Here is a 23157-nt window from a genome sequence, read left to right on the forward strand (position 1 = left end):
TGGACTCTGACCACAATCTATTGCATATGACCTGTAGATTAAAACTGAAGAAACTGCAAAAAGGTGGGAATTTAAGGAGATTGGACCTTGATAAACTGAAAGAACCAGAGGTTGTACAGAGTTTCAGGGAGAGCTTAAGGGAACAATTGACAGGAATGGGGGAAAGAAATACAGTAGAAGAGGAATGGGTAGCTTTGAGGGATGAAGTAGTGAAGGCAGCAGAGGATCAAACAGGTAAGAAGACGAGGGCTAGTAGAAATCCTTGGGTAACAGAAGAAATATTGAATTTAATTGATGAAAGGAGAAAATATGAAAATGCAGTAAATGAAGCAGGCAAAAAGGAATACAAACGTCTCAAAAATGAGATCGACAGGAAGTGCAAAATGGCTAAGCAGGGATGGCTAGAGGACAAATGTAAGGATATAGAGGCTTATCTCACTAGGGGTAAGATAGATACTGCCTAAAGGAAAATTAAAGAGACCTTTGGAGATAAGATAACCACTTGTATGAACATCAAGAGCTCAGATGGAAACCCAGTTCTAAGCAAAGAAGGGAAAGCAGAAATGTGGAAGGAGTACACAAAGGATCTATACAAGGGCGATGTACTTGAGGACAATATTATGGAAATGGAAGAGGATGTAGACGAAGATGAAATGGGAGATTCGATACTGCATGAAGAGTTTGACAAAGCACTGAAAGACCTGAGTCGAAACAAGGCCCCCGGAGTAGACAACATTCCATTGGAACTACTGACGGCCTTGGGAGAGCCAGTCCTGAGAAAACTCTACCATCTGGTGAGCAAGATGTATGAAACAGGTGAAATACCCTCAGACTTCAAGAAGATATATAATAATTCCAATCACAAAGAAAACAGGTGTTGACAGATGTGAAAATTACCGGACAATCAGTTTAATAAGCCACAGCTGCAAAATACTAACACGAATTCTTTACAGACGAATGGAAAAACTAGTAGAAGCCGGTCTCGGGGAAGATCAGTTTGGATTCCGTAGAAATACTGGAACACGTGAGGCAATACTGACCTTACGACTTACCTTAGAAGAAAGATTAAGGAAAGGCAAACCTACGTTTCTAGCATTTGTAGACTTAGAGAAAGCTTTTGACAATGTTGACTGGAATACTCTCTTTCAAATTTTAAAGGTGGCAGGGGTAAAATACAGGGAGCGAAAGGCTATTTACAATTTGTACAGAAACCAGATGGCAGTTATAAGAGTCGAGGGACATGAAAGGGAAGCAGCGGTTGTGAAGGGAGTAAGACAGGGTTGTAGCCTCTCCCCGATGTTATTCAATCTTTAAATTGAGCAAGCAGTAAAGGAAACAAATGAAAAATTCGGAGTAGGTATTAAAATCCATGGAGAAGAAATAAAAACTTTGAGGTTCGCCGACGCCATTGTAATTCTGTCAGAGACAGCAAAGGGCTTCGAAGAGCAGTTGAACGGAATGGATGGTGTCTTGAAGGGAGGATATAAGATGAACATCAACAAAAGCAAAACGAGGATAATGGAATGTAGTCGAATTAAGTCGGGTGATGTTGAGGGTATTAGATTAGGAAATGAGACACTTAAAGTAGTGAAGGAGTTTTGCTATTTGGGGAGCAAAATAAACGATGAAGGTCGAAGTAGAGAGGATATAAAATGTAGACTGGCAATGGCAAGGAAAGCGTTTCTGAAGAAGAGAAATTTGTTAACATCGAGTATAGATTTAAGTGTCAGGAAGTCATTTCTGAAAGTATTTGTATGGAGTGTAGCCATGTATGGAAGTGAAACATGGATGGTAAATAGTTTGGAAAAGAAGACAATAAAAGCTTTCGAAATGTGGTGCTACAGAAGAATGCTGAAGATTAGATGGGTAGATCACATAACTAATGAGGAGGTACTGAATAGGATTGGGGAGAAGAGGAGTTTGTGGCACAACTTGACCAGAAGAAGGGATCGGTTGGTAGGACATGATCTGAGGCATCAAGGGATCACTAATTTAGTATTGGAGGGCATCGTGGAGGGTAAAAATCGTAGGGGGAGACCAAGAGGTGGATACACTAAGCAGATTCAGAAGGATGAAGGTTGCAGTAGGTACTGGGAGATGAAGAAGCTTGCACAGGATAGAGTAGCATGGAGAGCTGCATCAAACCAGTCTCAGGACTTACGACCACAACAACAACTACAGGAGGGTCTCAAGTCGATTCCATATTTTAGGTTTCCAAAAGACTTTCGATACCGTTCCTCACAGGTGGTTTCTAGTCAGGTTATGTGCCTCTGGAATATCTTCTCATTGATGCGACTGCATTCATGATATCTTCTCAGAAAGATCATAATTCATAGTAATTAACGAAAAGTTGTCGAATAAAAGAGAAGTAATCTGTGGTGTTCCCCAGGGAAGTGCTATAGGCCACCTGCTGTTTCTAATATATATAAACGATGAGACAACTTGCACCCATCGTAGATTACTTACAGACGATGCTGTCATTTATCGTCTAGTAATGTCAGCAGAAGATGAAAATTAAGTACAAAGTGATTTAGACGAAACAGGTGTATGATGCAAAAAATTAAGAATAAGAAGTATGGGATCAACTAGACGAGTGCTAAAAGGAATAAGTACAATTTCTGCTACACGATAACTGAAATAAATCTAAATTCTCCCAATTACAGTAAATACCTAGGAATTACAATTTCGAAAAACATTGCTTCAAAGGATCACATAGACAATGTTGCACAGAATGCAAGTCATATGCGTTGTGCTGACAGAACACTTTGAAGACGCATCAGGTCTACTGATGACACTGCCTCCAATGCGCTTGCTGTGCGGTGTTGGATCCTTATCAGTTAGGATTGTTGGAGGACTTCGTAAAAGGCTCAAAGAAGGGTGACTCGTTTCGCACTGTCGAGAAATAGCGGAGAGAGTTTGACGGATATGGCAAGCGAATTGGGGCAGTCATAAATAAAAGGCAGTTTTCGTTGCGGACAGATCTGCTCAGAAAATTTCAATCTCTAACACTCACCTGCGAAGGGATAAATGATAATTATAATAAAATAAGTGAAATCAAAGCTGGCATGGAAAAATTTAAGTATTTGTTTTTCCGTGTGCTGTTGGATAGTCAAATGGTAGAGAATAGGATGCATCTGTTTCGATGAAACCTCTACAAGTCATTTAAGTAACTGCAGAATAGTTATGCAGATGTGGTAAGATTTAGAGCTGTTCATAGATACAGCAAAGACGCTACATTTCAATTAAGAACCTGTGACAGGTATTTCATATGTGAAGAGAGATATTCATATACCAGTGACTAGAGACTAATGATGACAACTGTATGTGAGGGAATCACATTACATAAAGAGGACTGGCCTGATCAAGTAACGCCTCGTGATGACTGGGTGTTGTGTGATGTCCTTAGGTTAGTTAGGTTTAAGTAGTTCTGAGTGCTAGGGGACTGATGACCATAGATGTTAAGTCCCATAGTGCTCAGAGCCATTTGAGCCATTTTTTGATCAAGTAACGCTGTGGGAAACACGTCTTACGGAAAAATTAATGGTGGCTAGTTCCAGACATATGCAGGTTTGGGAGTTGATACAGTGCTGAACTAAATTAGAGAAATAATGACACGGCAGGGTTAAAGACTAGATTTGTGTTTGGCTTATTTACGTGAAAATATGTTTGTAGATAGAGATTCTCTGCACAGTGTGACAGTCTGCCCTTGCTTACGTATCTCATCCAAGATCACATAGGAGTGATTTACTTTGATTTTTGGCAGGGTAATTGGATTGAAGATAGTTCTGGCATGTTGTGACATTTGGCTATTATTAGCTTATAGTGTGATCTCTTATCAGTTTTAATTTTTTAAGAATGTAACTCGATAACATCAACAAAAGGGGGGGGGGGGGGCATTGCGTCACGAAGAATTCACTGGTCACCTTCCCGAGCAATATCGGGACCACAAGTGATTTAGTAGGGTTCGAACTGTAGAAGTGTTAGATACATACAGCAATTTCCGCTTCTTATGGCCAACAGGTAAGGAAAGAACAGTGTCCGTAAACCTTCTCCACGTATATAGCTTTGACTATGGCGACAAAACACGTTGGGGCTCCCACGCACATCTTGCTTTAGCTTCTCCTGCGAAGGGTCCGTTCTGCTCCCGCTGCGAATGCGAAACGCTCGCCAAACAATATTAAGCTACATGAAAGCTACCATTTTTGGACGAAATGAAAGAGTAATTTCGCTGTCTACCGAAGGAGGAGCGGTGCGCCAAAATTGCTGCGACTTCAAAGGCCTTTGCGCCAATTACAATTATTACGGTCCGTGGGTAAAATTGCCCGAGGAGATGCGCGGCGCAACCGTGAAATAACCGGAGTTAAAATATTAAAAACAAGCTGCTCGTGCCAGGTCATGGCTAGCTTGGCGGAAATGGGAGTGCTGGGACAGAAATTCGTTGAGGAGACATTCCAGAAAGCCTATCTCCATAGTTTCCTGTGAGTGCGTTAAGAGAACGTCCTATTCTTTTTTGAAGGTAGAATGTCACTAGGTGCAGATCTTACTACTTTTCCCGACTAGTGGAGGATCTTTTCTTGAATCTGCTATACTTACGCGATCATTTGCTTTCATCCACGATTTTAAAACTGCACTAATAATTGTACTAGCTATTTTCTGGCTTCGAACATCTTCAGGTAATCAGTAGGTCCCACGATCTGCGCATGACTATGAGTAAATCTTATACATAAGATTTAATCACAGTCACGCATTTTTACAATTGACAGGCTGATGAAGAATGATTGTAACACATGATATATGGATACACAATACACTGCAATATGTTGTTTACACGATGTCAAGAAGGCCAGAGACAATCAGGAAAGCTATAAACAAAACACCTACTGTGTTGTCAATAAAATTATGAAGCATTATAACAATGTAAAACTCTGAGTTGATAGTTCGTCAATATTTCTTAAATTAATGTCTCTGCATGACTACCCCGTTGGGCTCTCACACAAAACTACTCATCTTAAAATTTAGTTTCAGGTATGTGCGGGGTTTTGTCTTTTATTTTAGTTTCTGACCTTCCTTTGTTTTTGGTGGTGCTTAAAGACCATAGAATAAATTCGTACACTACTCTAGTCCAAAACGGCAATAATTCTCTTACCATACTCGCACATTTATTATTATTTCTGTACCTCAATTTTAGTTTTCACACATGTAACTGTAAAACTAAATTTTCCGATACTGAAAGTAGAAGGTAGGTCACACTTGAGAAGCCGTGGAAAAAACGTTTCATTTTTATTAAATATCGTTAGACCATTGAAAAGGCCTTTGAAATCTTTAGTTAAAGTGTGACGTCCCTTTAGCCCTAGCAATATTAATACATTTTCGATAACGAGCACTACTAAAGGAGCGGAGGGGAGTACTTTGTACTCAGCACCAAAATGAAAAAAAAACATTAATTGCTGTTAAGTTTTACCAAAATATTCTTTTTTTAAATTTATACTGGTGCATAAGTATCGTCCTGAACCTGAAAATATCTTTTAGCACAGTTTTAGCAGTACAAACGCTAATTCCGAAATGTATAAACAGAGATGAAGAGTACTTCGAGAGTGCTAAAGAAAACATTTAAAAATTACAAATTTCGTTAAATCTCACTGAGTTTTATTCACAAAAAACTTTTTAAACATGTATAGATGTGTAACAAGGGCCCTGAAATTGAAAATATTAGTTTGCTGTTTGTTGTAAAAAGTAGGCTTAAGCTTTTTGAATTACATTTTACCGACAAATTCAAAACAGTTACAGATACTTGTATAAGAATTATTTACTTTAATTGCTTTCAGTTTAATTTTAATCCGTTTTAATAACATTAAATTCAATTTTAAATTGATGAAGGATTAAAATAACAAAATTTTCTTTAATTTTAAAATATAAAGTAAATGACTAGGCTACAGTATTTTAAAAATGTGGGAGTACATCATCCTATACCTTCTAGAATTGCAAGGATTAATCTGAAACTCAAAATTACTCAATTACCCATAAACACAATTGCAGTGTTGTGCTTCCTCTCTTTGCCAGACTGTCCAAATATAGTTTTTACAGCTATGAAACTTCCCAGTGTTTTTCTAATACACATAGCAAAATATGTAATGATTGCCTGTATAGAATTAGAAAGTTAAGACTGTATTTTCGCTTTTAACTAAATGACTTTAAAAGGAAGTATGCTGTCAGTACCAAGATCTACTTGCGAATAAACTAGGAAAATACATGTGGTTCAAGAACTTACCATGTGGTATTTTATTATTTACATATGATTAGCTAGTAATAGGCAGTTCATAAGATGAAATGTAAAAGACATTATGACTCACAATATACTATGAAAATATGAATTGGAAGAAAATGGTGTAGCAACTATTTGTATTCGATCCATGCTAATTCGCCATACTTTTTACCTAGAAATATATGTATGCAGTCACATACAACTCTTTTTACGTTGTTATCCAATATTGTTACTCATAATCTTTTCCTTTATATGAACATAAGATTTTTGAACCAATACTGATACTTAAGCTGATGACTTCTTAAGATCACATTGAAAATTTTAGTCTTCTAGCAACTACAGACAGGCTTTCACTCTCTGAATCCTTAGCCCAGAAGTAATTTTTACATTGGTACTATGACTGTAATAACAGGTTTGTGGTATGCAAACGGAGAAAGTGAGTATGGAATATACACCCCATCACCCAAAACGAATTTGTTGCTACTAAAACGAACTTCATATAATATGCATGCTTTACAGAAAATAGCTATGGCTGTTTAAAACATGAGCACAGAGTAAATATAAATGTCCCATTCATGATGGACACGAACTATTTTGCAACATGCAGTGAACAATAATCATGCTTATATTCTATTTAAAACCAGAATAGCTTTCAGTTTGTAGTAGCAGTCAGTTAGTTAGCTCTTCAACACTACAAACAGAAAAGAGGCCAAAACAGTATGTTTTCACGTTGGTATATAACCTTAACCTCAGAATGTTAGTTCTGTCTCTTTTTCTTATTAAGTCCACCATCTCACATGTGCTACAAAATGAAGACCTTCACTGCTTCATTTTAAAGGAACAGATCTCTCAAATAACAATACTGTAACTTAAAAAGTAGAGAGAGAGACAAAATGTCATGAACGTAAGTTTTAAATAACCTCTTGTACCACATAAGACCACTCTTACACCTTGATATTCAGATATGTATGTGATAATCAAGAATTATTTAAGAAAGGATAGATGTATGATACGAATTAAATCGTCTATGAAGGACTTATATGAAATATTTCATTTTGCGATTATTATTTTCCATATTATCTCACCATTTACTGAGGGCTGTAATAACGCCAGCTATGAATATATCTGAAATAAATCTATGTTGCAAAAAATCAGTCTACACTCAAATGATAATGTGTGATTCCTCATTGGCATTGAGTATGTATTTAATATGAGAACGTAATGAGTCTTGTGTCTTTCTTGTTTCTCTACCAAAGATTTCCCTCGCTTTGAAAAAGTTAATAATACTCAACTAATTTACGTTTCTCACTGAAGAATTTTGGAAGTATTTTGAGTTTTTCTTTATATATTATGTCAAAGACATTAAAAATCGCGAACTTATTTAATAATTGAAATAGCACTTTCAAGGATTTTATTTTTTTCAATGCAGCAGTACACTTCTAATTATCTGCTTTTCTATAACAAATTGGAGTAGTGTTTATTTTGCAGTTACTACAAGTAGAGACATTTTAAGATAATATTTTAGCGTAAGATTTTCTGAAAAGAGAAGCGTGATCTAACAGCTGTGACATACATAAAACATCGAATGAACGCAAGCAATGCAATGGAATCAGACCCCCTGCTGAGCTCAGAGGCGGTTATTGATACATTACCTTAATAATGAAGATTGAAGATCAATTAAGAATCGGTACATAGTACAAGTGCTACTCTAGTGAAGATTATGGTCAAAGAGATCGTCAAGAGCCAATGCATTGAAGCGTAATTTAATTCCAACTATTACTGAATAATTATGCTACTTTGTATTTTATTGTGCTTATAGTTACTTAAAATATACTGACTTCTTTCTACACTTAGAGCATGCTTCTCCTGGAATACATGGGAAATTGTTCCTGCTGCAAGGAGAATAATTTAAAATGCATATAGAGAAACTTGGTTGCCAAAATATTTGAAGATTGTACTGCAAAACTAGGATGAAAACTCACAAGTAGGTCTATCAAACGTTAACAGTGGTGGAAACTTCATTAAAATGAGAGATCATGTGGGGGTAGGTAAGTAAACACGAAACATTCACTGGATCTCCAATAACAACACCCGTAACTTGTTGGTTACACAAAAAAGCTAGGAAGGTATCGAGCATCATTTGGAGAACTGGCTATGGAGCCAAATTACTGTATAAGTTTCCAATCCATACAGTCACCAACAACTATCATGAAATTCATTGACTCCATTCTAGGTAAACAGCTTTAACTGACACTGAGATTCTCATTAAGAATTCTGATGTCACATTGCATGCACTGTAGTAGCATGGGGCTGTAAAAGGTTTGAAGCCTAGTGAACAAGAGAGCAGACTGTTGATTTTAGACCATATTGGAAAATTTTGATGGAGAGTTTATGTGAACAAAAAGTTTTGCATGTGTTATGTTGTAGAAGAAACGGTGGTCGGCTGGTACATTTCATCTGCAGCATTAGTGTCTACACAGGCGCTCTTTGACACCGTTTTAAGAACAGTAGTTCATTTCGATACATGTAATTTGTTTACTAATTCACTCTGGAAAAGTGTATAGGATAACCTTAAAGTAAATGCACGGGAACACGAAGACTACAGCCCTTTATGTACAGATTTGTGCTTACAGTCAGTTATCGATGACGTTCTTAAAGGACATTCACCTTTTTAAGGAAAATATATGTTTATTAACGGAATAATGCAAAGTGATGTCCCAAGCTGCTTCACTCGAATCGTTATATTTCTTGTATTGTTAAGGAAACACGTGTCTGTTAATAGAAGTGGTGAGGCTTATAAATAAATATGTGTATGTTTTATGCACTCTTGAACATATTACTTTGCTGACTGTTTTTCTTCCATGTACTATCACCATGCATCCCTCTTGCATTGCACGACCTAACTTACATCATCCTTTTGCTGATATCACAGAAATGAATGGAATTTACTGAGAATTTTATCTTCAGTAGCGGCAGTTTGGAATGCCATACAACAATTTTAATGTCAGATTAATGGCAGTTGGCACTACTGAATACATTACACTTAAGAGACATTTCAAATACAGTGGATGGTAAAATATACCTCAAGTGTTTTATCGCTAAAACAATTTACATTATATTCGTAAAATCTGTAGAAATCCTGTAAGCTGAAATATGTACCTCATGTAGCACTTTATTACATGATTGTGTACAGTGAACATGTCCTTGCTAACAATATAGCGGATTTATATTGGATAGTTCACTCAAATTATTTATATCCTGGGCCGTTCTTGTCAAAGTAGACAGTTAAGAAAGGAAATCTTCTGTTATACGAATCATACTTTTTATTGTAAAACTGTAAAATCGTAACATCTCCAGGGTCCCTGTAAGGACGTTCCATATGTGAATACAACAAAGGGCACCACTACCACAGAAATAGCGTTGCTCTGTTACTTGTTAACTATTCAGCTGGAAGAAACTAACGATTAAATACAGGTGTTCAGGAAATGGAAGCGTTCTTAGTAACTAGAACATTCATCTATGGTATTGGCGAAATTATTGTTCTTGCATTAATATTTAGATACAGTGAAGATATGTGATCGAATCTAAGGCAATGTGTACTTTACTTTAGTTTGTAATATATATTTCTTTGAATTTGCCTTAACTTGGAGCTATCAAAGGTAACACATCTCATGAGTTCCTATAGTTTCATCAGTCTTCGCGTAGATGCATAATCAACATCTATAACAGTACACATCGTCATATTAGTACCTCTCACAAAAGGATGTAATGTATTAAGTCCCTGCCAGGTCAGATGTTTCCGTTTGCATATATACCATTTAGTAACAGAACCGAGAATCTACAGGTTAATAACTGTATTGGTCCATACCTGGTATGTAAATGTATTAAAGGGATAGAATCACAGTATATGTAGGAGATGGAAGCATGTAGGGCGATAAGTCACTGTTCTCTCAATGAATTTTCAACTTCCTTCTTTACTTATTAAATATGTTTTTTCTCTGTGTGCCAACTAAAGAGGAAACAATGTATCACACAATCATAAGCTTCCTTTGAAGAATGGCGATGGAAATATATTGGTATAAATGGATCATGTGGGACGGAAACGAGGCCAGATAGAAGGAATGTCATTCACCTGTAAACTAAATGATCAGAGATTAAACGACGTACACTCGTATCATTCATGCTTGTACTCGAATAACTAATGTAAGCGAACCATTCAATTCAGTGAATGGCTATTTGTGAATGGAAATGCCAGGGTGGTGCAAGAAAATGTGCATAACCTTTACGTAATTTTTGTATGGTATTATAAATAATTTTAGTCATGGTTGGAGAGAAAGCAGACTAGTGTGCGAATAACAGTAACAAAAGCATCAAATATATTACATTTTGAGGCCTTTCATAAATGCTTCTCTCTCTATTCATCAGCCGCTATTGGTTCCTCAAAACTTACATAGCAGTTAAGCTGAAATATAAGTATAGGTAACTGTTGAGTCATAAAGAGTTTGAACACATTTATTAAAAACAATCTTAGAACTACAGTGCTACAAGAACTATCTCTGAAGTATCAATGACTGGAAACTGGTTTTTGCCCTATTACACTATATCAACATCTAGAAGCAGATTGCAGGAGCACTTGACCCTCGTTGTACTCGAAGATGACCGACAGTTTAGCTTTAAGATTGACTTCCTCATTACTGGAACATTCTAGTTGGTGCAGTAGGCCAACGTTTTCATCTACATGTGAAGATCCTAGAAATAAATAGAACAGACGTGAATGCATCTGTGTCAGAATTGAGATTAGCCTTTGGGCAGAAAGAGAACGTATTTAGATATTTTTCCTGTTGACAATATTTAAACAAGTTGAAACACAATGGTGGTTGATTTATATTAGTGATGAGATACATGTAAGATTCTGTGATGGGGGATAACAGCTAGGTAATGCAAGGAACACAATTCGATGTAGTCTGTTAACAGATATTCCATTAAAACTACTAACTTGTCACTAATTCACCGACAGTTCATTTGAAGAAAACGAGATACTTGCCTATATTCGTTTCTCTGTGAATGACGCTTTTTAAAGTAGGGTCTGCATTCGCAAGTATAATATAATTATGGGTGCTCAAGAACTTGTGAGATTTTATTCTTGCACCTAAAACTAGATGCAATACATTTGCATTAGAAACACCAGCGCTCTTACTAACATTCTTTTGAAAATAGCATTCGTTCTTACCTTAAATGGCAATTTGTACTACGCCTAGTCGTAATGAAATGTTCATAGTTCACATGAAAGATATACTGTTTGACTAGTTCCAAGAAAGACAATTTTGTATATTGATGAAAAAGTCTGACAGCTGTACATAATATAGGATTAGTAGAGCCTGTATATAGCCAAATTCAGAATACAATATAAGCCTCCGGAGATTAAATCTTCCATCTCAGGAATTCCGCATTCACATACAGAACCCATTATTGTGCAGTAGCAACAGTTACATCAAACTGTCATTGTCCATGAATATACAACTCGCACTGCCTCTGTTTGTCAAGATGGACCACGAATGAGTTTCTACAAATTGTAGCGTTTAGTTCCTATGTAAAACACAACATCAGTACTTCGCAAGTCACTGCATTTCTCTGCGCGAAGTGTTCTCAGTACAGTTATATTGCCCTCCTTCTCTTTCCAGAAGACACCTTCAGGTAACTTTGTCCGTAAACATACGATTTCCATAGTTGGATCTTAAGGCATTTTCGAAAGAAGCAAACTGGTGAAAAGATAATAGTTTTCCATTGCGTTTAAACTGTCCAAATATCTCATGTCTGAGGGAAATATATTTTTTTCTACGTTTCAAATGCACGGCTTCTGAATGTCAACGTAACACGCCCATAATGTCCCAAACGGCAGGTGAGGAATGTTGCAGTCCACTACTGCGTTCTTTGCCTGGGTTCTTTTAACTACGCGGAGAGTCGCCATAAAAGAGTCGTTCTCTAACTGGCCAAAATCTATTCTCAGCCTGATACAGTAGCATAACCGTGTAATCAGCAGCAGCTTAAACAAGCGTCTACTGTGACATATCCTGTCCATCTCTTCGAAGCTGATGCTACTTTATCTGTTTAAATACGTTATCGATACGTATTTACGACTCGCGTCACGTTTTTATTGATATAGGACAGACAGTAACGGTAGAAGTGTGACATGTTTGAGGTTGTCTGCTTTATATGGATACAAAAACGATCACATGGAACAACAAACGTGGCGGCTGTTATGTAAACAAACGACCGACGTAGAGGTCACGTTATTTTTCTTTTATTCAAAGTTTGCGGTGGGAAATAGGTCAGCCATGTGCCGCGTTAACACATTCCTGAAGTGTAGCTGGAAACATTGGGACAGTGGGAGGGGCAGAATACCTGCTCTGGCTACATTCGTCTGTCGCTGGGGGCAACATGCGGCAGCGCCTCAGACGTGGCATCGGTAAACAAGTGCCCGAGTGGCGCGCGCACCGGCGGAGCACATGGCGGCCACGTGGTTACCTTGCCGGGGGCGGACGCGGCGGCGGCGGCGGCTGCGGCGGCGGCAGCAGCGGCGGCGGCGGCGGCTCCTCCGGCGGCTGCAGCAGACGGGCTGTTGGAGGCGGCGGTGGCGGCCGTGGCGGCAGCCACCGTGCCCGCTAGGGGCGGCGGCGGCGCGAAGCTAGGCACCGAGAACGGCACGAACAACATGGGCGTCGGCGTCGCGGTGGCCACAATGTCCTCCGGGGCGGCAGCCGGGATGGCGGGAGCGGCGGGGGCGGCGGGGGCCGCGGCCTGCGGGTCGTGGGCCCGGCAGCGGGCGCACGTGGGCACCGGCTGCGGCTGTCCGGCCGCTGCTGCTGTGGCTACTGTGGTCGCGACGGCGGCAGCTGCGGGGGCGGCGGCTGCTGCTGCTGCTGCTGCTGCGGGGGCGGCGGCGGCGGCGGAGGCGGCCCGCAGATGGTAGAAAGGCTGCGAGGGCGCGGGATAGGGCGCGGCGCGCGCCAGCCTGCAGTCGCAGCGGCGCGGCCTCCACACCGCAGCCGCGCACGGGTACACGTATCCCAGCAGCACAGGGCTCTTGGTGCTGCCACTACAGCTGCCTAGCGCAGCCGCATCACCGCAACGCGCGCACGACCACGTGGTGCCGGTCCCGGCGACGACCGCACCGCGAGCACAGTCCGTCGCTCCGCCGTCAGCCGGCTACGTACGTGAGCGTGCGCGTGCCTGCCCGAACGTCCTACTGCGAGAGCACCGGGCTCCGCGACTGCTACTGCTGCTGCTGCTGCTGCCGCTACTACTGGCGGTTGCGGCGCCGCTGCTCGCCTCGCGCTGCCGTGCCCGTGGAGCGCCGACCGTGTCACACCTCACGACGCCAGCGCAATCAATGAAAATATATACGCTACAGTACAAGTAGGGGGCGCCGCGGCGGCAGCCGGCGGCTAGGCGGCGGCGCAGGGGCAGAGCGCCGCGCAGACGGGCCCGTGGTGGGGGCGCGCCGCCGGGTGGGGGCGGCGGGGGCGGCGGCAGCGGCGGAGGCGGAGGGGCGCGCCGCGCCGTGACGCGCCAGTCGCCGCGCCGAGCGCCGGCGGGCGCCACACAACGTGGCCAGCTACTCCCCCGCTAAGCGTTGGTCGCCACTTGCCACGTCAAATATGCCGTGCTTTTCTCTTAATTATGAAATTATTTTCACCTTCGAATAGGTCTGCCAACTCTCCCCAACATCCACATCAGGTTGCAGATTGGAAGTTACGTGTACTACCAAATTGTGGTAGTATATTTTAGGAGTAAAAAAACAACAAAACTACTATTGACATAGTAGCTCCCACTGAACGGTTTGGCCATTTGTAACATTATATCCAAAATAGCAAAGTCAGAACACGCACTCTCATTTTGGCACTGTAATACTTTTCATACTGTGTAGGAAGCTTGGTAGGTCGCAAGGTAATAAGTCATTAACTAAATAATTAGTACATTGATGCAAAGTGGCGCGTTTCGGCATATGCCGTCATCAGGTAAAACTGGCCATGAAGGTAAGCAAAGGACCTGATAATAAATGTTTGTTATGTTAATATCATTTAACTATCGGGTCCAGTGGTTACATTCAGTGCCAAGATCAATTACGTAATTTCGTATTCAGTTTATTTCTTATAATCTCGCTACCTTCTGAGGTTATACAGACTACGTACATGGTTTACCACGGTCGTTTCCTCCTGCCTGATTTCATATTACCGCTTTGCAGTACTTTCATATGTCTATTGTAACTCTGTTTACGTACTTAGAATATGTAGGGGAATGTTGACTCAGTTGTAACACTTCAGAGAATTTAATTATTTTACCCCAAACAACAAGTTACGAAATTACTTATTCAGCGTTATCTTCAAATGCAGAATGTTGTTCTTGGCATCTGATTTAAAGACAGGAAATTCCGAGAAAAGTAAACACTTCACTTAATTTGCTAGCCGGCCGCTGTGGCCCAGCGGTTCTAGGCACTTCAGTCCGGAATCGCGCTGCTGCTGTGGTCGCAGGTTCGAATCCTGCCCCAGGCATGGATGTGTGTGGTACCCTAAGGGTTAGTTAGGTTTAAGTAGTTCTAAGTCTAGGGGACAGATGACCTCCGATGTTATGTTCCATAGTGCTTAGAACCATTTGAACCATTTCTGAATTTGCTAATCATCTGCCAGTGATAACAGATAGGGATCTGATTTCCTAATTTGTAGCAGTTGGTGCATAAACTTTACCTCCCTTCTAAACTGTATCACTGACCTTAAAGAAAGGTTCCAGTCTAAGTTTAAGGAAACGTTCCATACTTTTGGTTCTTACATCGAAAACGTTCCATACTTTTGGTTCTTACATCTTGAGGTACTGCAACATAAATTTTCCCATCCTTTTCCCATTTTTGGACACGGTTAATTGAATTCACAATTTGCATCTCATGCAGCGGATCATTTCTTCCGTTCGATATTTATCATACAATTCGCGATATCTATGCTCTGTTTTACGTTTCCATTCGACAGATGGAGTTTCTTCTCTACTGTTAGTTTCGTTTTTTGAGAGGACTAACGTGCAGCTCCAGTGCGCCTTAGCTAAGAGTTGTTTACATCTTTTAACATTTGCCCGCATCTCGTGGTCGTGCGGTAGCGTTCTCGCTTCCCACGCCCGGGTTTCCGGGTTCGATTCCCGGTGGGGTCAGGGATTTTCTCTGCCTCGTGATGGCTGGGTGTTGTGTGATGTCCTTAGGTTAGTTAGGTTTAAGTAGTTCTAAGTTCTAGGGGACTGATGACCATAGCTGTTAAGTCCCATAGTGCTCAAAGCCATTTTTTTTTTCAACATTTACCGCGGATTCCGTGACATTTTTTCTTGGAGACCTTCTGACAATTTTTTGCCTGCTATGGCTTCTTCTGCATTGAAAATGAGGGACAATACTCTTCCTCCTGGAATGTCAAACACAAGTTTCCTTACGTCTGACGAAGATCGTATGTTGAAGTATAACACTATGCTTCGTTTTCAACATCCTTGGAATACACTTTAATGTGGTCAAAAGCTATTGTATCCCAGTTTGCATTTTTCTTTTCTATTTTCTGCATGTCCCGTAGTTATTGGCTGAGTTATATTTTTATGCATGAACATTCTAGTAATCCATGACCACATTTCGATATGCTGTTTGAGCTAAATGTAATTCATGTGCGCTCCATTTTCAGTAACACCTTTATTTTCTCCTACTCTAACAAAAATAATCACTTAATTACTATCTAAGGATAAATGTCACATTATAAAATTAAACATATCATTTATTAACATTATGTTGCACTGTTGTTGTTGTTATTTTGGTCTTCAGTCCACAGACTAGTTTGCTGCAGCTCTCCGGCTACTCTATCCTGTGCAAACTTCTTTATCTCCGAGTAACTACTGCAACCTAAATCCTTCTGAATCTGTTTAGTGTATTCATGCCTTGGTCCCCCTCTACGATTTCTACGCTCCGCACCTCCATCCAGTACTAAACTGATGACCTCTTCATGCATCAGAACGTGTCCTCCTAACCGATCCCTCGTGCTACTCAAGTGCCAAGAACTGCGCTTCTCCCCAGTTCTGTTCAGTACCTCCTTATTAATTACGCGATCTACCCATAAAATTTTCAGCGTTCTTCTGTAGTACCACATTTCGAAAGCTTCTATTCTCTTCAACTATTTATCGTCCATGTTCCATACATGACTACACTCCATACAAATACTTTCAGAAAAGACTTCCTGACACTTAAATCTATACACGATGTTAACAAATTTCTCTTCTTCAGAAATGCTTTCCTTGCCATTACGACTCTACATTTTATATCCTCTGTACTTCGACCATCATCAGTTATTTTGTCCCCAAGTAGCCAAACTCAACTACTGCTTTAAGTTTTCCATTTCCTAATGTAATTCCCTCAGCATCACCTGATTTAATTCGACTACATTCCATTACCCTCGTTTTTCTTTTGTTAATGTTCATCTTATAACCTTCTTTCAGAACACTGTCCATTTCATTCAACTGCTCTTCCAGGTCCTTTGCTGTCTCTGACAGAATTACACTGTCGTCGGCAAACGTCAGAGTTTTTATTTCTTCTCCATGCGTTTTAATTCCTACGCCCATTTTTTTTCATTATTTTACTGCTTGCTGAATATACAGATGGAATGACATCAGAGATCGGCTCCAACCCTGTCTCTCTTCCCAACCACTGCTTCCCTTTCATGCCCCTCGACTCTTATAACTGTCATGTGGTTTCTGTACAAATTGTAAGTAGCCTTTCGCTCCCTGCATTTTACTCCTACCACCTTCAGATTTGGAAAGACGGTATTCCAGTCAACATTTTCAAAAGCTTTCTCTAAGCCTACAATTGCTAGAAACGTATATTTCCCAGCCAATAATGCTAAAATGCACTAAAAATGCTAAAAAGGTTTTCGAAGCTCACTATACCAGCAAGTTTCTGAAATTGTACCACTACAATATCGGAAGCTTCTTGCTGTGCATTATAAGGCAACGTTGCTCTTTCTCTTTATCAGTGTCCCTAACATAAATCACAACATATACAGATACATGAGTGTCAGGAAACTAAGGTTATTTCATTTTCATTCATATAAATAAATCAAAATGTTGCTACAAGCATTGTAAAAGTAATTCTCTTCACCAGGTACCCCAAAAGTTAGGTGAAAACTTCAATTAAATGGGAGGATATACGGAAATCTCAGGTAACACGCTATAGTTTCAGATGCTGATGCAACATTAATTCAGCTAGCAGTTGCTCTCAAATCTTTACGGTACTCAGTTATCTTATAATGGAAATTATTCAATGGAACTTTGGATAAGCGTTTAGTTGGGCAGAATAGGCATTCGATATATGCAGCAGGGTTTCTGCTGCTCTTTGTGTCCTACTTGAATTTTTTCTCATTGAGGCATCAGTCTCCTGACTGGTTTGATGCTGCCGCCTCAGTTCCTCTCCTGTACCAATCTCTACATCTCAGAGTAGCACTTGCTATCTACATACTCCATTATCTTCTGGATGTATTCCAGTCGCTGTCTTCCCCTACAGCTCCCCTTAGTACCGTGGAAGTTATTCCGCGATATCTTATAAGACATCCTATCGTCCTGTTCCTTCTCTTTATCAGTGTTTCTCACATATTCCATTCCTCACCGATTCCTTACCTTATCAGTCCACCTGATTTTCAACATTCGGCTGTAGCATCACATATCAAATGCTTCGACTCTCTTCTGGTTCGGTTTTTACCACGGTCCATGTTCCATTGCCGTACAATGCCGTGTCCCAAACATATATTTTCAGAAATTTTTTCATCAAATAACGGCCAATGTTTGATACCAGTAGATTGCTCTTGGACAGGAATGCCCTTTTTGCCATTATTAGTCTGCTTTTGGTGTCGTCCTTGCTCCGCCCGTCACTGTATTTTGCTGCGTAAGTAGCAGAATTCCATAATTTCATCTACTTGATGTTCATCAATCCTGATGTGAAGCTTCTCGCTGTTCTTTTTTCTGCTACTTCTCATTACTTTCGTCTTTCTACGACTTCATCTGAATCCATATCCTGCGCCCATTACAGTGTCCATTCCGTTCAGCAGATCATATAATTCTTCTTCACTTTCACTTAGCAATGTCATCAGCGAATCCTCTCACCTTCAATTTAATCCCATTCCTAAACATTTCTTTTATTTCCGTTATTGCTTCTTCGATGTACAGATTGAACAGTAGGGCGAAAGAGTACATCCCAGTCTTACACCCTTTTTAATCCGAACGCTTCATTCTTGGTCGTCCACTCTTATCATTTCCTCTTGGCTCTTATACATATCGTACATTACCCGCCTGTCCCTATAGCTAAACACTATTTTTCTCAGAATTTCGAACATCTGGCGCCAATTTACATTGTCGAACGCTTTTTACAGGATGACAAATCCTATGAACGCGTCTTGATTTTTCTTTCGTCTGGCATCCGTTTTCAACCGCAAGGTCAGAATTGCCTCTATTTTGCCTTTACCTTTCCTAAAGTCAAACTGATGGTCATCTAACACGTCCTCAATTTTCTTTTCGATTCTTGTTTATACGATGGTATTATTTTTGTCAGCATATTTGATGCATGAGCTGTTACGGCGATGGTGAAATAATTCTCGTACTTGTCGGCACTTGCAGTTTTCGGAACTGTGTGGATGATATTTTTCCGAAAGTCGGATGATATGTCGCCAGACACATCATGCTACACAACAGTTTGAATAGTCTTTGTATTTCAAATTGCCCCCAAGGTTTTAGAAATTCTGATGGAATGTTGTCTATCCCTTCTGCTTCATTTGATACTAAGTCCTCCAAATCTCTCTTAAATTCTGATTTTAAAACTGGATCCCCTCTCTCTTCTAAATCGACTCTTCTTTCTTCTGTCACATGAGACAAATCTTCCCCCTCTTAGAGGTCTTCATTGTACTTTTTCCACTTATCCGCGCTCTCCTCTGCTTTTAGCAGTCGAATTCCCATTACGCTCTTAATGTTGCTACTCTGGCTATTAACTTCATCAAACGTTATTTTGACTTTCCTGTATGCTGAATCTGTCCTTCCGACAGTAACTTCTTTTTTGATTTATTCAAATTTTTCATGTAGCCATTTCTTCTTATCTTGTCTGCGCTTCCCGTTTATTTTATTCCTGAATTTCCCTAAGCATTTTTGTACCTCCTTCTTTCATCCATCAGCTGAAGTATTTCTTCTGTTACAGATGGTTTCTTTGCAGTTGCCTTCTTTGTGCCTAAGTTTTTCTTCCCAACTTCAGTGACTGTCCTCTGTAGAGATATCTATTCCTCTGCAACGGTACTGCATAATGAGTTATTCCTCATTGATGTATCTACAGCCTTAAATGACTTCAAGTGTGACTCGTCATTCGTCATTACTTCCGTTTCCCACTTCTTTGCTTATTGAATCTTCCTGACTAATCTATTACACTTCAGCCTACGCTTCATCATTACTGAATTGTGATCAGTGTCTACATCTGCTCCTGGGTACGCCTTATAATCCAGTGTATGAATTCGAAATCTCTGTGTGACCATGGTGTAATCTAACTGAAATCTTACTGTATCACCCGACCTTTTCCGAGTATGCTTCCTCCTCTTGTGATTCTTGAACAAAATATTCGCTTTTACTAGTTCAAATTTATTGCAGAACTCAATTAGCCTTTCTCCTCCCTCATTTCTTATCCCAAATCCATATTCCCCTAGAAACTTTTCTTCTACTCCTTCCCGTAAAACTTCATTCCAGTCCCTCGTGGCTATTAGATTCATCACCATTTACGTATTGTATTACCCTTTTAGTGTCCTCATATACATTCTCTATCTCTTCATCTTCAGCTTGCGACGTCGGCATGTACGGTACACCTGAACTATCGTTGTCGTTGTTGGTTTGCTGTCGATTCTGATAAGAACTACCCTGTCACTGAACTATTCACAGCAACACACTCTTCGCCCTGTCTTTCTATTCATAAAGAATCCTATTCCCCTTATACCGTTTTCTGATGGTGTTGATATTACAATATACTCAGCTGACCAGAAATCGTCGTCTTTTTTCCATTTCACTTCACTGACCCTTACCATACCTAGTTGAGCCTTTGCATTTCCATTTTCAGATTTTCTATCGTCTCTACCATATTCAAGCTTTTGACATTTCATGTCCCGCCTCTTAGAACGTTATCCTTTCGTTTATTATTCAATCTTCTTCTCATCGCCACCTCCCCCTTGACAATCCCCTCCCGGAGATTTTGCCAATGGAGAGATCATCATGACACTTTCTCAATTACGGGCCACATGTCCTGTGGATACACGCTACGCGTCTTAGTACCGTGATTTCCTTTGCCTTCTTTATCCTCATGCCGTCGATTATTGCTGATTCTTCCGCCTTCACCGCTAGTTTCCCATCCCAAGGACATGAAAGTGCTCTGAACGTTCATGCGCTCCTCATCACGCTTTTGGCAAGGCCAATCGCAGAATGAGGGTGACTTCTTATATCGGAAGTCTTCGGCTGCCAATGCTGATTGCAAAACAAAATTCAAGCGGTGGCGGGCTTCGAACCCAGGCCCGATGGCGTTTTGATCAAAGACGCTCCCACTAGACATACGTTGTCGGATTTACAGGACGTGAGTGCTAATGAGAAGTTGTTGATATACAGTGGTGACAAGAATCACGCCAAACGGTTTCCCTATGGTACACCTGCGAGAAGTCGTCCTCATGCTCTCATTCTCACAGAAAATACGAGACACCTTAGCTTTCCGAACTTTGTCTCTCCGACGAAAAATATACTTTTCCGCATTTATTTCTATTAATAAACCGTTCATGCAGGATTGCTATAAACTCGAACTGTATGATGACGATCAGGCTTACTTAAAAATAGATTAATTAGATGCTCTTCTGGAGCTCCTCTATCACGATGCAACCCATCACCGTTCTAAACGAGAAGATTCAATAATCATCTATGACTGAGTCCCTTACGTTAAGAACATTTTCACGCTAAACGTTTCAGCATGTCGTACTCCCTGTTATAATCTTTGCGACATGTTACGTTTTGTCGTTATTATACGCTATACCCACTTCCTCGGTTTCTCATTGTGAACACTCATCAGTATCTCGCACCTGTCATTACATATGAAACGTACAACCACAGCTGCAACGAGAGATATAGCTTTTTAGTTGTACTCTTCCAGAAAATAAAACCATTCTCAAACACGCTTTCTATAGGCAGTGTTCCACATCTCTTAAATGAAAAGAAAAAGACTTCTTAAAACATGTATATGAAAAGGTTTTTTATTATTTTCTATCAGTTTTGATCTTAAGTGGACATACGTTTGGCATACAGTTCCACTAACATGGAAAGAAGGGAGTAGTCTTTGTGAGAGCACAGTATCATGCATATAGTTTCTGCAATATCGGTCAGTTAGTTGACTTTAGCAATTTACAACTCAATACCGTAGAATTATGTCTGGAAAAACGACGGGAAAAATGTACCCGTTAAGGGGAATTAGAAAGGATTTTTTTAACGTTTCGAATTTTTTTCTTATAATAAAATTTGCAATTTCCTGAATAAAATGATATATATATCACTTAAAAACTCACATGGGAAGTATTTTATTTTATGTTTTTAAATATAATTTACAGTGGTTCATAATGTTAAAATTTTTACGTGCATTACTTGAAGATCTAATAAAATTGGTAATTTTTTATATAGAAGGCTGTACTATAAAGGTTAAATTGCGTGTTTGTGTTGGTAGCACTGTCAAAAACAGTATCGTACCGTTTCATATTATAAACACACGTTGTATGCCGAAGTGATGACGTTTTTTCCAAGAAAAGTGACGAATAGATTGGTAAATCTCTCAAAAAGTAAAGTAAGACGCCAAAACGAAGTGTTTTTTAAGAAATGTAGGTTTCATGGTAATAGATTTTCGAATAAAGGGAAACACTGTGTTCTGTATGTGGCGTGTGAAGTTACAGACAACGAAATACAGGCAAACTCGTCAGTAGCTAGAGAAACACCCATTAGTGCTTCGAGGATTAAAACAAAACATTGTAATTCACAGTTTTCTGAATACGAAAGTGATGTAAATGGTAGGTTACATTATATTCTGATAGATTTACAAATCCTAACAAGGGTGTTAGCTGAACGCGTATGTTGTAAAATATATTAAGGCGCAGTTAGTTTTCGTGAAGACAATGAGGTATCAAATGGATTATCCAGGAAAATTATTCATTAATTGTGCCAGTTGTAAATATATTCATTTATTTTGGGATTCTGTTGAGTGTAAAGATAATTATTTTGAAGTAAATGTTAGTTGTTTTAATGGATTGAGAGCTATTGGCAAAGGACACACTGCAGCAGAAATGATCTGTGCCGTGATGAATATGCGACATGCACCTTGTAAAATCGACGAGTAAACAGGATTTATTGGAGCTGCTGTGGAATCTGTTGCATGTGATTCAACGAAGGGTGCTGCAAACGAAGCTGTTGAAATAAATGATGGTATGACTCACATACCAGTAGCTTTTAATCGCACTTGGCAGAAGCACAGCTACAATTCTAAGAATTCTGTTGTTACAGTGATCAGTGTGGATACTGGAAAGGAAATAGATTTCCAGATTTTAACCAAACATTGTTATAAGTGTAAATCAGGGAATGTAGACGGGCATATCTGTGACAGAAATTATGAAGGAACAAGTGATGGAATGGAGGCCTCTGCAGGTATTGAAATTTTTAGTCGATCTGTAAACGAAAGGGGAGTGTATTACATCAAGTTCTCAAACTCAAAAGTATGTAACAGTGTAGTAGCCGCTAAGCCTTATGGCGAGAAGATTATCACAAAACTGGATTGTGTTCGTCATGTCCAG

At 39.8% G+C, this 23157-nt stretch overlaps 1 protein-coding gene across 1 annotated transcript in view; it reads right to left on the bottom strand.

Moving 5' to 3' along the window:
- Window positions 1-12673: 12673 nt before the first annotated feature.
- The window catches only part of LOC126260328 (uncharacterized), a 72540-nt gene continuing 62056 nt past the window's right edge, over window positions 12674-23157 (bottom strand). Inside the window, exon 3 of the mRNA XM_049957653.1 lies at window positions 12674-13368. Within this exon, the coding sequence (XP_049813610.1) occupies window positions 12674-13368 (695 nt within the window). The remainder of the gene's footprint in view (window positions 13369-23157) is intronic.

The sequence above is a fragment of the Schistocerca nitens genome, chromosome 5, assembly GCF_023898315.1.
Source record: "Schistocerca nitens isolate TAMUIC-IGC-003100 chromosome 5, iqSchNite1.1, whole genome shotgun sequence".
In the NCBI taxonomy this organism is placed as follows: Eukaryota; Metazoa; Arthropoda; class Insecta; order Orthoptera; family Acrididae; genus Schistocerca; species Schistocerca nitens.